The 17,561-nt window shown below is 40.9% G+C and overlaps 1 protein-coding gene across 9 annotated transcripts in view; it reads left to right on the top strand.

Annotated features, from left to right (window-relative positions):
- The first annotated feature begins 8,864 nt into the window (after positions 1–8,864).
- GPHN (gephyrin) overlaps positions 8,865–17,561 on the top strand; it is a 626,216-nt gene continuing 617,519 nt past the window's right edge. The window contains exon 1 of one of the 9 annotated variants that reach the window (XM_060004380.1): positions 8,865–9,487. In XM_060004380.1, the coding sequence (XP_059860363.1) occupies positions 9,424–9,487 (64 nt within the window). In that variant the 5' untranslated portion in view covers positions 8,865–9,423. The remainder of the gene's footprint in view (positions 9,488–17,561) is intronic. The other 8 variants (XM_060004374.1, XM_060004382.1, XM_060004375.1 and 5 more) reach the window with 8 other exon arrangements.

Genomic DNA, 17,561 nt, shown 5'->3' with positions numbered 1-17,561 from the left:
GATCCCTTGTCCGGGAAGATCCCACATGCCATGGAGCAACTAAGCTCATGCACCACAACTACTGAGCCTGCACTCTAGGGCCTGCAAGCCACAACTACTGAAGCCCGCGTGCTGCAACTACTGAAGTCCACGTGCCTAGAGCCTGTGCTCTGCAACAAGAGAAGCCACTGCAATGAGAAGTCCACCCGCGCACTGCAGCGAAGAGTAGCCCCAGCTCACCGCAACCATAGAAAGCCCGCTTGCAGCAATGGAGACCCAACGCAGCCAAAAATAAATAAAATTTTTAAAAAAAATTATGATCTCTGAGAGAGAGGGTAAAAACACCTGTATTTTTTAAAAAGTTCCCCAGGAAATTCTTATGTGAAGCCAGGTTTCAGAATCATTGTTCAGGCTACCTTATGTCTACCATAGCACTTAGCGAACTATCTTGCAATTGTTTATTTACCCAGCTATTGATCTCCCTTACCAAACTGTGAGCTCTTTGAGACCCAGGACTGTGTCTTCTTCATCTTTTCATTTTGATCACCTAACACAGTACCTGGGATTTGATAGAGCCTCAGGTATGGCATAAGGCCACAGAAAGTTAATTCCAAAGTCCCAGGTCTATTGACACCCTGTCTTGTGTCAGTATGATACCACTGGATCATACTGTAGTCCCTGAGATCTTCAGATCTTTTCTTTAATTAAGTTGTCATTAATTTCCTATCTCATGTCAATATGAGGAAAGTTGATTTGTTACAAAATACTTCATTACCTGTAGGAATCCCTTGTATGGTGTAATGAGTAAAGTAAGCCAACTAAGTAAAAATCTTCCGTCTCCCAAGGTCAATTTACATTTTTAAAGGTTGCTTTAAAGGCGGATTTTTTAAAATGTACTTTCAGACTGGAAAACTTTACATGAAATCATAGAATTTGGGCATTAGATGGGACTTTAAACAAGTATAAATCTCCATCACTTTACAGAAGAGGACACTGAAGTTCAGATATGTTGAAAGGGTGTCCAAAGTCCCACATGTTACTGCCCCACGGTAACAGTTAAGCTAATTACCAGAGCCTGGTATTATTACTGCCAATTCATATTCCGATTTAACTCATATCTTTCCTCTCTTGACCACAAAAATAACAGGCTCTGCAGTCCTGAGACAATTAGTTTCATGTTCTACCAACTGAGTTAGCTGAGTGTATAGTCCACATTCTGTTTCAAGAAAGCCACATCTGTTCTCATCTAGGCCCTCTGTGCTTTAGCAGTCCTGAAAGATTTTCCAAGTCAATTGGATTAGACAGAGCAATGAGAACAAAAATCAGGAAAATAAAATCTGATTGTACCACTGACTATCTGGAATACATCATTTAATCACAAGGCCTTTGATTCCCCTTTTAAAAATTGGATTAAAAGAACACCATTCAAATGTTTTAAAATCATGGTTTTTGTTTGTTTGTTTTTACCATTGAAATGGGTTTAGATGAGTATCTGACCTTTTTTCCCATTTGTTTTTGTTAACCAAAGCATGAAATAAACAATTCACTTGCTAGCAGAGATGTATAACTTCTTAAAAAGTGAATCATTTGCCATCTCTAAAGTACTGAAATTGTATGTTCATTATTATTAGGCTTATCACCTTTCCCTCAAATGTTCCAAATCTTTCAATTTCTTCAAAGCACAAAACTGAAATATTATAGCCTTTTTTTCTACTGTCTTTAAGACTTCACATTGGATTCCGACTTTCACCTATATGGCAGTGCAAAGTTATCTGTTAGATTGGCTGGCTATGCCTGGGTGTCTGCATTTTGATAAGTCCAGAATATGGATCTCAGCTTTGTGGGTACAAATTTATTCGGTCAACTTACCCAACAGATCAGAGACTCATTCAAGATACCCAAACTCCCAAGAGAATCACTGATGAATCCAATATTAGTTTAAATTACAGGGAGGGCTGTTCCTTCCAATATGGTTGGAATATGTCTATATTTAGGACATTCCCATCTCAGAATCAAATTATTAGCAAAACTGAATTAGTAATCAGAAAATATTTATGGCAGTGAAACATTACAATTTTATTTATACTCATAATATTCCAGTTATGTTTCTCTCAGAATAAAATCACTGATACTCTTGACTGTACTTGGGAGATACTTTTCAATTTTAAATTCAACTGAGGAAAACTCTATCCCATCAGTAAAACATTTAATAACCATAATCTTGGGTAGTACTATTTTTGTGGCTTATCTCATTTATTTTACCTTGACATTCTAGCTATTCAAAGAATATTTGCTAACATTTCACCCCCAAAAGTTGCTGTTTTGCAATGACCACAAAGTGATTTGTAATGTTTGTCATACTTCTTTCCTAAATGAAATACGGCCAACAACAACAGTCTGCTATTTTCATCTTTAATCTAGAATTGCAGTCATCAAAGGGGACAAGGGACAGTATGCAACATTTCGCTTTACTCTTTTAGATCCAGGCAGAAAAATCCAGCTTTAATATTGTTTACGTGAACTCTGGCCAGGTTAGCTGGTGTCTCCTTTTATAGGCAGAGGCTTCTGCAAGCTGTTACATGGCAAGGCAAATTTCTAACAGCCCCTCTGGTACCTTGGGAGTAGCCTGCACTGCTAGCAATTCAAAGTCCCTATTGCCTTATATGTTCTGTATTTAGTCATCAAATATTAGGAAATGGGAAGGAAACAAGGTTCTGTGTCGGAAAGGGATTCACGCTCTGCACCCAATCAATCCCACAGCAGGTGATACACAGATAAATATGAAATGTAATTATTACATGGTAAAATGAGATTTTTCAGCACAACTGAAAAATCCATCATCTCTGCTTCCTTCACCAATTCATTTATGCTTTTTAACATTTCAAACTTCTACTGCAGGTTCATTTTAAGCTAAACTACCGTATAAACATTCCTATCGACCATACTTCCTCCAATTATTAGTCAACCTGGGAGAAAATGAGGTTACTTAGGTTAACAAAATAATTTTTTGTTGCTTTTATAGAGACAAAACTATTTTTCTAGGGTAGTTGGGCTTTGATTATATGGAAACCAATTAATAATAATAATTTTTGATTTTTTTTAAAAAGCTCACTTAAACTTAATCCATGTCAGTGGTTAAGTTTTGGACTATTTTTTCTTTGTTTTATTAAAAATATTTATTTATTTATTTATTTGGTTTGTTGCACTGGGTCTTAGTTGCGGCAGGAGGGCTTCTTAGTTGCGGCTCATGGGTTCCTTAGCTGTGGCACGTGGGCTCCTTAGTTGTGGCATGTGAACTCTTAGTTGTGGCATGCATGTAGGAGCTAATTCCCAGACAAGGGATCGAAGCTGGCCCCCCTGCACTGGGAGCACGGAGTCTTAACCACTGTGCCACCAAGGAAGTCCCAGGGACTATTTTTTCTTTACTTGTGTATACTGTATCCTAAAAACTGACGACCTTGTAAACAGACCCCTTTTAAGAAATTAAATAGTTTCTGGACACTTAATGTTACTTTTCCATTTAACAAATCTCATTCTCCTTTCCCTTATCCAATAATTCCTTCCTCTTCTAGCAAATACCATCCTCCTCCTCTTCTGTCTACACTTTCTTTGAATTAAGGAGGGAGAAAAACCAGTGCTTTCTTTAGAAACAAAACCTTTTTGTTTCTGGTTTCCTTCTTTTATCAGGTAAGCAGCCATATAAATAAGTGGTGACCTTGTACATTTGTAAATTGTCAGGACACACAGGGAAGAGCTTCTCTAGCTTCTGAATATTAACATGAAACAATGTGGGTCGTATCAAATGTATAAATTAAAGCCCTCAGAAAAGATTAAAATCTATAGTAATGGTAGAGAGAGATAGGAGATTTTGTGTGTGTGTGTGTGGGGGGTGTTATGCATTTATTTTCCCAACTGTTATGCTACTTCAGATGCCTTAATGGAAGTATCCAGCTTTTCAACTTTTTATCACCAGAAACAATTTTAAGTCTCAGTTGACATTTCAGTTTAAACCCTTTCTGACTAACTACTAATCTATCAAGGCACTAGCCTTACATATGGTACCCAGATGCATCCTCCCTTGATCTTTGTCTACTTGGTAGGGGTTCATCTGATCCTGATCCTCTGGGTGAACACATGACTGAGGCCAACCAATTAGAAAATGCTATTGCCTTTGCCTTAGTGCTTTGGGATGGAGACATGACCTAAATTTGTGGTTTTCAAGATTTTGGTCTCAGGACACCTTTACACTCTTAAAAATTATTGAGGACTCCAAAGAGCTTTTGTTTAAGTAGGTTATACCTGTTGGTATTTACTATATTAAAATTTTTAAAATATGAGAATATACAAACACACATTCCATTAGCTATCAGAGTGATGACATCACTACACATCACGTAGCCTCTGGACAATTCTACTGTATCTAATGAGAAAATGAGAGGAAAAAGGCACATAATGGCTTAGTATTACTATGAAAATACTTTTGACTTTGTAGACCCTCTGAAAAGATCTTGGAGTCTCCCAGTATCCCTAGATGGACTCGAAAACTACTCATCTAAATTATAGCTTACAGAAGCCAATACATGTGTGAACTTCCTAGCTGCGTGAGCCAATGAATTCCTTTAGGCTTAAACTAGCGTCAGTCACTTGCAACCAAAAACAGCCTCATTCATCTGGATTTCCAGTTGGGGACCTCAGAGGAAGAGAGTAAGTGTGAGGAAAAATACAAAGGACTGTGGCATAAAATTATTCAAGCAGCAATCTGGGCAGCAGAATATAATATCAAAAGCCCAAGGAAGGAAAAGTTCAATTAATTTTAATAAACATGGCAGACATCGGAAAACATTGTCCTAGTTGTTCCCAAATAAGTGTCATCAAACTCCATGAGAAATTGATGTGGCTCAGCTCCACTTTACTAAAAGATAACAAGGGCATTAGAACTAAAACCAAAATGTCAATTTCATTAGTAGGACTGACTAAATTTATCTTATTAGACTTTGGAAATTTCTAATTTTGAAAACTACTTCTGGGGGGAAAGCATTAGGCTATTTAGGTCAAAAATTTTAAATTTCCCCAGTATTCTCTATTCTATAGAGCTGTATTTTCTCTAAAAATGTGTCTAATTTCTAAATCTCAGCTTTTTATTTCTTTTGAAAAATTATTTATTTATTTTTGGCTGCATTGGGTCTTCGTTGCTGCGCACTGGCTTTCTCTAGTTACATTGAGCGGGGGCTGCTCTTTGTTGTGGTGTGCAGGCTTCTCGTTGCGGTGGCTTCTCTTGTTGTGGAGCATGGGCTCTAGGCCTGTGGGCTTCAGTAGTTATGGCTCGCAGGCTCTAGAGCGCAGGCTTAGTAGTCATGGCGCAGGGGCTTAGTTGCTCCGCGGCACGTGGGATCTTCCCAGACCAGGAATCGAACCAGTGTCCCCAGCATTGGCAGGTAGATTCTTAACCACTGCGCCACCAGGGAAGTCCCTAAATCTAGCTTTTAGAGAAACTTCTGAACATTCTTTTCTAATAGGCTGAGTTTGTAATTTATATGTTTACACAGTAATGTAATCTATTACCACCTGTACTGGGTTGAATAGTGTCCCCTCAAATTTCACATCCACATAGAACCTTGGAATTTGGAAATAGGGTCTTTGGAGATGTGATTAGTTAAGATGAGGTCATAGTGGATTAATATGGGCCCTAAATCCAATGACTGGTATCATTATAAGAAGGGCAAGTAAAAATACACACAGGGAAGAAGGCCATGTGAAGACAAAGGCAAAGACTGAGTGATGCAACTGTAAGTCAAGGAACACCAAGGATGGCAGGCAACCACTGGAAGCTAGAAAGAGGCAAGGGAAGAATTCTTCTCAAGAGACTTTAGAGTGAGCATGGCTTTGCTGACACATTGATTTTAGATTTCTGGCCTCCAGAACCATGAGAGAATAAATTTCTGTTGTTTTAAGTCACTGAGTTTGTTGTACTTAGTTATGGCAGCCCTAGGAACTAATACCTTGCCTGATTCAGTCAGTCAAAAGTTCATCTTAACTCTATCACCCTTCCTTTGGGGAAAATACTATGTTAAAACCAACCAGAGCTTCACTTTACATCCAGTTTTTAAAAAATTGTGCTAACTACACCAAACAAAATTTACCATTTTAATCATTTTAAAGTGTACAATTCAGTGGCATTAAGTATATTCAAAATGTTGCTTGCACCCATTTGTAATCCACTCAGTTGTGGCTATTAGCAAATCGGGAAAGAGGCAAGAGTAGAATAAGCCTTAGTGGAAGAATAATGCATTACCAAATTTGTTCTTGCTTACATCTAGTGCTAATGAGGAGCGTCTAACCCCAGAAAAGCCAGTAAACTTTTGCCTTATTTATATTGAAAGTGTGATTAACCACAGGAAAACTAAAGTACTGGGAGGACTAAATGTAAATATACCAGTACCAGAAAAACTCAACTGTCCTTCATTCAGTAATTCACTCCTACTGATAAACTTTCATCTTTATAATGAAAGTCATTATGACAGCCAAGTGTTTACCCATCTTTTGTGTTCTCAGTGTAAACTCAATTTTCATTATTAATATCTCAGGAATGGAGAGAATAAATCCCTGGGCACTTCTAATGCTTTATATACAAACTCTGAACTTTTCCACTCCCCCCCCCATATATGTTCCTGAGACATTTATCAATCTTTGGAAATGCTACTCTCTTCCTACTTTCCAGAAAGTTTTCTTTGTTGTAACACTTGATTCCCAGATGAATTCTGAAGAAATGTCACATGGTAACAGGAGTTAAAAAGCATGTGGATACTGCAATATTCATTCAATAACCAGCAGTAAAACAAAAAGTCCCACTAGACAGCAAGGTCACTAGGCTTTTCCTGTGTAAATTTTCTTAGAGCTTCCTAAATTCAGCTAAGATGAATATACTTGAGGAAAATTGTTGAAAGACAAGCATCTATTATAATTGTCCAGTTTAATTCTATTAACATTACTTCTTTTCAGCAATTTTAGCAGGTTTAACAAACTAACCTCCATATACTTTAAAAGTCTTAATTCATCTTCACCCTTCCCAATTAAAAATTTTTTTATAAATTTATTTATTTTTGGCTGCATTGGGTCTTCGTTGCTGCGCGCGGGCTTTCTCTAGTTGCGGTGAGTGGGGGCTACTCTTCGTTGCGGTGCGTGGGCTTCTCACTGCGGTGACTTCTCGTTGCGGAGCACAGGCTTTAGTAGTTGCAGCATGCGGGCTTCAATAGCTGTGGCTCGCGGGCTCTAGAGCACAGGCTCAGTAGTTGTGGCGCACGGCCTTAGTTGCTCTGCGGCATGTGGGACCTTACCGGACCTGGGCCCGAAACCGTGTTCCCTGAATTGGCAGGCAGATTCTTAACCACTGCGCCATCAGGGAAGTCCCGAATGAAAATTTTAATGAATTTCACCATTGCTGATTTTATAGATACAGAAAGTCCTTTGTTTTCTGTTATTTGTGAAACAAAAGTGCCAGTTTCTTTCCATGAATAATAACGGAATATTCTAAATTGAAAGGGTGCTTATCTACCAGCTTATATAAACGATAAAGAAAAAGACCCCAATTCATTTACGTTTACAGAACCTATAGTGGGCAGAATTAGAATTTCTCTCTCTGAAAATTCAAGACATTTAAAAATCATTTCAAATTTGGGGGCGCTAGAGGGAATAAAGATAGAAAGGCAATGTAACCAACCATTTTCTCATCTTTAGTTTGAAATAAAGAAAACATACTTTTACATATATATCTCTCATTTGAAACTAGTTAAGAATCCATTGGCTCCCAGGCTCTACGGTGATAGATTATTATAGGAGGTGGGTTCATGATCTGGCTTCAATTTTAAATCCACTGTCAAAAATACTAGCAATACACATACTCAAAAGAAATTTTACTAATTAACTTTCTCCCACCTCAATTCCACCCATCATCTCCTTTGTACTCCCATTATTTAAAATGAAATACATAACAATGTGAATCTTCAGTTAGAGAGTAAGTCCACGTTCTAGTTGGCACAATAAAACATAAATATCAAACTGAGATTTTAATTGTATACAAATGATTATACATTTTTTGACATTTTGCTTTTCATTTTTATGCTTCCCGGTTTTACCAAAGCTGAGAAAAAAAATACATATACATGTGTGTGTATATAATGTTTTTTATTCATTAGTTGAAAGGACTAGAAAGAAAGGAACTAAGAAACCCATGTGAAATAGCCACAGGTGATTCATATCACACTTTATGAAAGACACATGAAGGTAAGTGGCAACAAAAGCTATTTTCATGGTAACCTCATATCCCACAAATACTGAAATGAAAATTGCCACCACCGGGGTTCTATTACCAGGTTTGTGATTGTGGCTCCGGGGGGAGGTACATTCTCTAATCTCATTCTCTAAGATTGGTGCTTTTCACCTAAAAGCAGAGCCTTTAGCGAAGAAGCCTGATGCCACAAAACCATGCGACAGCGGGAGAAAGAGAAGCCAGCTATCTCTCCTCAAGATGCTCTGCCGCAGGCTCCTAAGCTTCGCTAGTGAGGATCCTCCTGAAGGTACAGACTTGGACCTTGGACTTGGGAAATCCTACGGTAGGGCGGCAAGCGGGAAGATAAGGCAGGATAGGATACCTCCTTCCTGCCAACCGCGGGCTGTCACAGCAGCTGCGGTTCTGCCACCCACGCAGCTTTCTAAGGCACCTCCAGGGTCCCTGGAGCCTTTCCTCTTCCCCTCGGGAGAGCTGCTTTGCCGCCCCAACAGCCGCCCGGAGTAGCTGACAAACGCCGGGCTCGGCAGGAGATTGCTTCTGTCTGGAGCTCGGCTGAGGCAGCGTTCACGTCTCGCGCGCACCCGCGTTCTCCCAACCAATCCCGCGCTACTCGCGCGCCCAGGAGCGTTCGCCGGTTCTGCTCGGGCTGCGCCGGCTCCTTCCCGCTCCCAGCACTCGGAACCGAGCTCTTACTCCTCCCCTCACTCGCCACGAGTTCCACGATTCGCGGTGTAGCTCCGCCCCTGTCCCCGAGTCCGCCCCCGCGACCTCCCGAGCTTGTGCTCTCCTTTCCCCTCAGTCTCCTGCCGTCCAGCGGCCCTGGGTCTCGCGCTCCGCAAAGCGACAGGAGTCTCTCTCGCCTCGTTCCTACGCCTCCGCGCGCTCTCCCTCAGCAGCCACCGCTTAACCCACCCGCAGCTCGCTGTCTCGGACCCGGACTCGGGGTCGCGCGCCCTGACTCCGCCTACTTCCCCCCTCGGACTCGCGCTCTCGGGGCCCGGCCTCTCACTCGCACAGGCCGCCGAGCGCTCGCCTCGCGCTTGCCTCGCGCTTCCCAGGCGCTCTCGCGCTTTCCGAGGCGAGCGCGCTCCCGGCCCGCGCGCTCCGGGCTCTGGCTTTTCCCGGCTCCCGTCAGTGCGGTGACTGCGCTGGGAAACATGGCGACCGAGGGAATGATCCTAACTAACCACGACCATCAAATCCGAGTCGGAGTCCTCACAGGTAACCGGGGGAGGAGGTCCAGGACCGCCGCGGCTGCTGTCCCCGGCTTGCCTCAGGCTTCTCGCCTGTGGTGACCCTTCTCTGTGGCCTCGGGAGGAGGGAAGGCTGAGGAAGGGGACTGGGGGGGGGGCGGACGTTTTACAACCGTTGAGAACTGCTGGAGGTTGGGGTGTTCTCGCGGGGTCCCCCGGGAGCTGGGGCCGACCCCGTGGGATGTCGGGTCCCACTGCCTTTGCAGCCGAAGTCCTGGGCCCCTGGGGACAGAGGGGCCGGTGCGGCGGCCGCTGCGGGGCTCCTTGCTGCCAGCGCAGGCGGCGGGATCCCGGCTCCGCAGGCTGGAGCACGCCGCTCTCGGCTGGCCCGCGCGCTTCCTCCGCTACTGCTGGTCCCAGAGAGGGGGGAATCCCATTTCCACCCCCTTCCTCCTCTCCCTTCCCCCCACCCGGGCGGCCCCGCTCTGCTCTAGGCGTGCTTTCGCGGGGCACCGGCCGGAGCCGACACGGATGTTCGTTAGGCGAAACTCTGCTCCGCTTCCAGCTGCCCCTCGCGAGCCGGGAATCCCCTCAGCCACTCACGGGACACCCCTCGTCTCCCCCGGGAGGTGGGGGATCGGCTTGCACCCGGACCTCGGAAAGTGTTTGCATTCCTCCTTCCCAAGCAAAGGGCCCTCTGCCCGCCTCTTCGTTTTCTTAGAGGGACAGACTGTTATCTGCGGCCAGGGATCCAGCCCTTTTTACTTGAGAGGGAAGGAGTCCCCCACTCGGGCTCCTCTGTTCCCCTCCCTTCGGGGACCACCACCCGCCCCCCGCCCGGATGGTCCCGAGGCTTCTGAGGAGCGCACTTTTCCCGGGTCGCGTTTCCCTCCCTCGCGGAAGCCGTGTGTGCTCTGCATGTCTGATTCCGTTGCGCTGTATTTGGGTAACATCCCTCAGTTCGGCGACAGGCAGTTGCTGCAGGGCATGACTTCCGAGATGAATAGCAAGCCGATTTGTAGGGGTTTCTGCTGTGGTTCTGTAGTTGGTAAGGTTTCTGTGTAATTGAGTGGCGAGGTGGGGGTTAAAGAACTATATTTGGAACCTTAGGGCTTAGTTCGGAGTGAAGGAAATCCAGGACTTGCTGATTTCGGAAAAAGAAGCGAGGTAGACGGGAATCCTGGTGTTCTCCTCCCACCTCCCGCCCCCACAACACACACACACACACACACACACACACACACACACACACACACTTTTAAATTTTTTTCCCTTGTCAAATTCTGACAGGTTGAGACGGTGCTCCAGAAGGAACTGAATTGAATGAGACTTGCTTTTATTATTAGGTAGAAAAAAAATCTCTCTTGGTAAGATAAAAAATGCAAAGCTTAATTTGGCTGCTGAGTTTTATGAAAAAGATTTCCATGGTACCCCTTCCTGTCTTTTAAGTAGCTGGGTCGCCTTTCTCTGATATTGTTTCCAGATGTTAATGGTGATTTATTGAATTTTCCTAATTGAAAGCCCCTGCGATAGAGAAACTAGTCTAAACCAGTTGCAGGGAAGGGACCCTCCCCCGCCCCCCCATTACAAGATGCGCTGTTCTTTTCTTTTGGTGCTGAAGTTCTTGCCTTGTGTGAAGATTCAGTTGTAACTCAGAAATCTTGGAGTTGACATTGCTGATTTTCAAAGAATCTAATTGCGGGGTGTAAAAGTATATGCCCTATATCAACCCTCAACTTGCACTTTAAATTCTAGCTGTGCTTTGAAAATTATTAGAGTAGTGAGAATGAAGCTTAATAGAAACCAAAGTATGTCAACTGTCCATGGAAATGAAAGGTCATAGATGTTTTAAAGTTAAACCATAGAGATTAAAAAAATTTTTTTACTTAAGCTTTCTATAATAGTTTTATTTAGTGAATCATCCCACCTGGGTTAAGTGACATTGTAGATAGCTGTTGTACAGAATGCTTTGAAAGATGCAGCCCTTATCTGTGTCTCTGCAGTCCAATAGGGATGACATTGGTATGCAAACAACTAAAGAAACAGTGTATGTCATCACTGTGCTAAAATTGTCTAAATAAATTACTTGTGTGATTGAGAGCTAAATATAAAAGGTATTCCATACTCGGATTAGGAGCAAATGTGATTACCTGAAGGGATAATTTGGTACATTTAACAGGGCTAAGAAGAAACTGACATTTTAAAGGGGAGTTGAAAGTCAGTGGCAACCTTATAAATGAATATGTTGCTGAGAGTGAGGCTCTTGCAGAAAAAAAAAATGTAATGCAAAGGCCCTGGAATGCCCAGATAGGATAGGTAGGTGGCACGAGCAGAATGTCAATGAGAGAAGATAACTTTGGCAGTGGAATTAAAGACAATCTAGGGAAACTATCTCATGAGAATGAGGTACAGTAGTTTAGGGGGAGAAGTCTAGGGTCAGGAATAAGGATATAGGTGAAGGAATGAAAAGGAAGTTGCAACAGAGAAGTGGTAACAGAGGACAATAGAATTTGGTGATAAAATGGATATTTGAAGTCAGAAATAACTGAGAGGTTTCTACTTAAAGTTAGTGATATAAGTATTGTCTGCTATGATAGAGCCTGGAAATGTGGAGAAGAATCATAGGAAAGAGCACCAGTCCCCAGTCTGAATAGTGGATTTTACTACAAACAACTTAATATTTATGGTCTTAACATTCCATGTGATTTTGTACACACAAAGAAGACCTACAGAAATAAAGCCATGTTGCACAATTTTGTCTTGTAGAACTTTCAAGTACTGCAGTTGTACTATGTAAAATTATTCTTCACTGAACTTAAGTACTATGATTTCATACTTAAGAAAATTGAATTTGAGGCCACACCTAAAACCTTGATTTTGTGAGTTATAATTTGTGGCTTTCTTAAAAGTGGAAGGCTTGTTTTATAAAATATCCTCTCCATGTTTCATAATAGTGATTTTAAGTATTTTACCTAAGTCTGTTTTACAGAGGTTTTAGAGGAAAACTTAGAGGTTTTAGAGGTTTTACATATTTTAGAGGAAATGCACACATTTTACAATATGTTAGTATTTTGGTAAATTGTGTTGTCATTTCTAAAATCTTTGATTTCTTTGTGACATCTTTGATTATGTCTTGAAAGATAGATTTTATACCACTTTGAAACTTTTCATCTTCTAGGTGTTTTTGTAATCTTTATCTCAGCTATGAATTTGGCAAATGTGGTACGCAGTCTATTGAAACCGTAAAAAATGAATTAACTGTTAGAATTTTGAAAGAATATGGTAGGAAAATATTTAGCAAAGGCATTTCTTTTTTGTATTACTATCTTGAATCATTCAGAACTTGGAAATCAGAGTATGATACTTAATGTAATATGGATATTTTAGTTATATTATCGTTTTGTTCAGGAAAATGGAAACATTTACATAGATTTTCATGGAAACATTTTATGTTGAAGATTATCGTCCATCTCTAAAAACAATACCTTTGTTAGTAACTGTTTTATGTTGATTTGTTAGAAATGAAAGCTATATGGTCTTTAGTGATCTAAGCTCTAGGTTTTTTTTTTTTTAAGAAGATGTTGAGGGGTAGGAGTTTATTAATTAATTTATTTACTTTTGCTGTGTTGCGTCTTCGTTTCTGTGCGAGGGCTTTCTCTAGTTGTGGCAAGTGGGGGCCACTCTTCATCGCGGTGCGCGGGCCTCTCACTATCGCGGCCTCTCTTGTTGCGCAGCACAGGCTCCAGACGAGCAGGCTCAGTAGTTGTGGCTCACGGGCCTAGTTGCTCCGCGGCATGTGGGATCCTCCCATACCAGGGCTCGAACCCGTGTTCCCTGCATTAGCAGGCAGATTCTCAACCACTGCGCCACCAGGGAAAGCCTTAAGCTCTAGTTTTTAATGCATCTGTATCTAATGTTCTTTACTTCTATTACTATTTTTTTTTTTTTTTTTTGTGGTACGCGGGCTTCTCACTGTTGTGGCCTCTCCCGTTGCGGGGCACAGGCTCCGGACGCGCAGGCTCAGCGGCCATGGCTTATGGGCCCAGCCGCTCTGCGGCATGTGGGATCTTCCCGGACTGGAGCACGAACCCGTGTCCCCTGCATCGGCAGGCGGACTCTCAACCACTGCGCCACCAGGGAAGCCCTATTACTATTTTCAACAGACTAAAGAGAATGTGATGAATAACATGAGGCAAATAAACAAATATCTGTTGCTTTGAAACTAGAAAGAAGATGTGGGGCAGATGTAGGAATTTTTATTATTTTTTTACAACTTCAGTAGTAATTATACTTAAAGTCTTAACAAGTACACAGCAGGCTCACTGTATCAAATGTGTCATTTTTCACCTGTTTTTGTCTATTTCTAAAGAAGCTGTTTATCAAGGGAGCACACTACTTTTACCACTATAAGTTCCATGGAAACATCAGGAAAATAATCAATACATATATGTTTGTGATACAGAGTGGGATAGATTATGTTTCGTTGGTTATTAAATATCATATTAGCTAACCACTGCTAATGTTTGGTATACCAAAGCGCTTAGCTAAAGATGATAATCCATTACCTAAATATTCACTAACAGTGGCATGGATGAGAAAAAGATACAAATTTTTAGGAAAGGGCATTTTAAAATCATGTTTTTGCTCTAGTAATTTACATTTTATTGCACTAAATTGTAGATTTGTAATCAGGAAGAGTTATTAGACATATATAAAACTAGGTAATAAAGATTGGATAAAAGACTAATTGTAAACTAGAAAGCAAAAATATTAGTTACATGTAGGGAGTATTTCAGTCATTTATAAATAAAGCCATTCAAAATATTAAAAAAACAAGTTCTAAGCTAAGGAGGTAATAATCATTTGACTCTGGAATTGTTCAGTTGTTTATTTCATTCCTCATGCTTATCCTTGTGCATTATGTGTGTCAATATTATTTTCTGAAAAGCCCATTTATTGATAAAGATATATAGATATATCTTTTGAGAATAGATGTTGTCATTAAGTAAGGCAAATCACTATTGCAAACAAAACCTATATCCTGTGAAATGGAATTGTGTGTACTGGCAAACATACCAATATTGATCTATATGACTGTTATTAAAAAGAAGCCTATTTCTCAAACTAGGTCGTTCTTTCATGAATTTTTGGTTGGAAGCAGTGTATTAGTGATTAAAGTAAGAAATCATTACATTAACTTCTATTGAATACATTTAATACTATCACCACTGACCAAAGACTTTATAAACTAGTAGTATGTAAACATAGTTAAGAGTTTTAACTATATTCAAGGTACATATGACTGTTTGACTTTAAGGTATGTCGTGGAGAATCAGCAGTATGTTATTGGGGAGGAAATGATGAATGAATCTGTTTTTCTCTTACTGGTGAGAGATTCCTGGTTAAGATGAATAGGGTGCTTTTTTGATACAGTGAGTAAAATAGATAAAGTCTATACTTTGCACCTGTAAATAGGATTGAAGAACTAAGCATATTTGGAATGTGAGATGTTAAAAAAAAATCCTAAAAAAAAAATTAAACCACAAGGGGTTTCTTCCTTCACCTCTGGGCAGAGAAGATGAATACCAAGGAAGAAGAAAAGATTATTTAACCTGTTTAAAAGTAGTTGGATCTCTCAGTGCTTTGTGACCACCTGGAGGGGTGGGATAGGGAGGGTGGGAGGGAGATGCAAGAGGGAGGAGATATGGGGATATATGGATATGTATAGCTGATTCACTTTGTTATAAAGCAGAAACGTAACAAATGATTGTAAAGCAATTATACTCTAATAAAGATGTTAAAAATAAAAAGTAATTGGATCTGTATTTAATATGAATAGCATGAAACCTTACTTAATTTTTGAGTGACCTCCCCGAAAAGCAGATGTCTAATGAGGTATTGTGATGTAGAAATTCCATCCAGGTTGTTTAGTGAGTTCATAAGTGAGTTTGTACTTAATTGATTTAAACTAAGTAAGTAGAACTTCTTGAATGTATTGTAATTAAAATAAACAACTCCAACAACTTTTACAATAGTTTTGCCAGTACGTATACATTTTGAAAGAATGGAATTAAATTTACTATGCTTTCAAAAATGTCCTGATTTGACAAATAAAGGAGCAGGTGGAAGGAACTTTACGCAATTTGTGCCCTGCTTCTCAAGTTGGGTTACATGACATTGTGTTTAAGGGATACTCTAAGGATTCTAAGCCTTAGAATCTAAGCTATGGGAACAAACATAATAATTCTTGAAGTATCAATTTTACTTAGAGTATATAATTTAAACCACTTTAATATTACAGTAAGCATGAGTAAATTAGGCATGAATATAGAATTGTAAAGGAGCTTTTAGACAAAATCAAACTTCAAAGAAATTTCAAGTGAACCCATTGTATAACTACAGACCTCATTGTTCTTCTGTTATTGGTACTTTGGTGAGAAAAAATTAAGGAGCACAGGGCCACAGAAAGAACTCTAGAAGACTCTATCTAATGCTAGTTTGGCCAGTAACGTCCTGTAACTTTGAGCAGTATTATTTAACTCTTTCTCTCAGCTTTTCTCACCACTAGCATGAAGGAGGCTCATATGGCAATATAGGTTTCTATGCTTTAGTATCTTGACCAGCCAGAAAGAGAAATATAGGATATCAGGCTTAGGTGTTTTTTTTTTTTTTTGGCTTTATAATGGGAATGATTATGGGGAGGGGTAGATTATACATTAAAAATGCAAGAGGAGGGCTTCTTTGGTGGCGCAGTGGTTGAGAGTCCGCCTGCCGATGCAGGGGACACGGGTTCGTGCCCCGGTCCGGGAAGATCCCACATGCCGCGGAGCGGCTGGGCCCGTGAGCCATGGCCGCTGAGCCTGCGCGTCCAGAGCCTGTGCTCCGCAATGGGAGAGGCCACAACAGTGAGAGGCCCGCGAACCGCAAAAAAAAAAAGAGGATAAGAAATGGAAGAAAGGATGAAAAATTTCAGCGATTAGGTCCAGTCAGTATAAACCGAAGGGAAAATATTTAGATTTTTTTTTCATTTAGAAAATTTTGTGGTATTAATCACAAAATTAACAGTAGTTTCAGTTTTATACTTAATTTCAGACTCAGCTCACACTTCATTTCCACAACAAAATCTTTCCTGGGAATTATTCTCTACAATGATGTCTTTCTTTTCCTTTAGTGTTTATAAATGTTGCTACATCCTGTAATCATGTACATGTGGGAGACTGCAAGATGTAGTTTAAAGAAAAAAAAAAGACTTTGGAGTTAGACTTGTATTTCAGATCTCAGATCCTGATATGCCCTTTATTTTCGAAAGTCATTTAACCTCTATGAATTTCAATTTCCTTCTCCAAAATGAAGATGGCAAAGCTTACTTCACAGAGTTGTTAAGAACTGAGGGGACTTCCAGTGGTTAAGAATCCGCCTTCCAGTGCAGCGAACACAGGTTCGATCCCTGGTCGGGCAACTAAGATCCCACATGCCCTGCAGCTCTAGAGCCGGCACACCACAACTAGAGAGCCCACGCGCCGCAACTGAGACCTGACGCAGCCAAATAAATAAATATTAAAACAAAAAACAAACAAAAAAACCAACAACAACAAAAAAAAACGGGACTTCCCTGGTGGTGCAGTGGTTAAGACTGTGCTCCCAATGCAGAGAGCCCAGGTTCGATCCCTGATAGGGAACTAGATCTCACATGCATGCCACAGCTAAAAGTTCGCATGCCACAACTAAGGAACCCATGCGCCACAATTAAGGAGCTGGCGAGCCGCAACTAAGGAGCCCACCTGCCACAACTAAGGAGCCCACCTGCTGCAACTAAGACCCGGTGCAACCAAATAAATAAATAAATTTAAAAAAATAACTGAAATAATGTATGTGAAAATGCCTACCATGTATGTCTAACTTGGATTATACAGTTGACTCTTGAACAGTGGGGTGGTGGGGGGAGTAGGGTTGCCAACCCCCCGTCCCCCACCCCCCACAGTCCAAAACCCGAGTTTAACTTTGTAATTGGTCCTCCATAGCTGTGATTCTCCCCTATCCAAGGTTCCTTATATGTTGATTCAACCAACCTTGGATTGTGTAGTACTATAGTACTTACTGAA

Source organism: Delphinus delphis, chromosome 2 (assembly GCF_949987515.2).
Source record: "Delphinus delphis chromosome 2, mDelDel1.2, whole genome shotgun sequence".
Classification (NCBI taxonomy): domain Eukaryota; kingdom Metazoa; phylum Chordata; class Mammalia; order Artiodactyla; family Delphinidae; genus Delphinus; species Delphinus delphis.
This window is presented reverse-complemented; position numbering and strand designations above follow the sequence as displayed.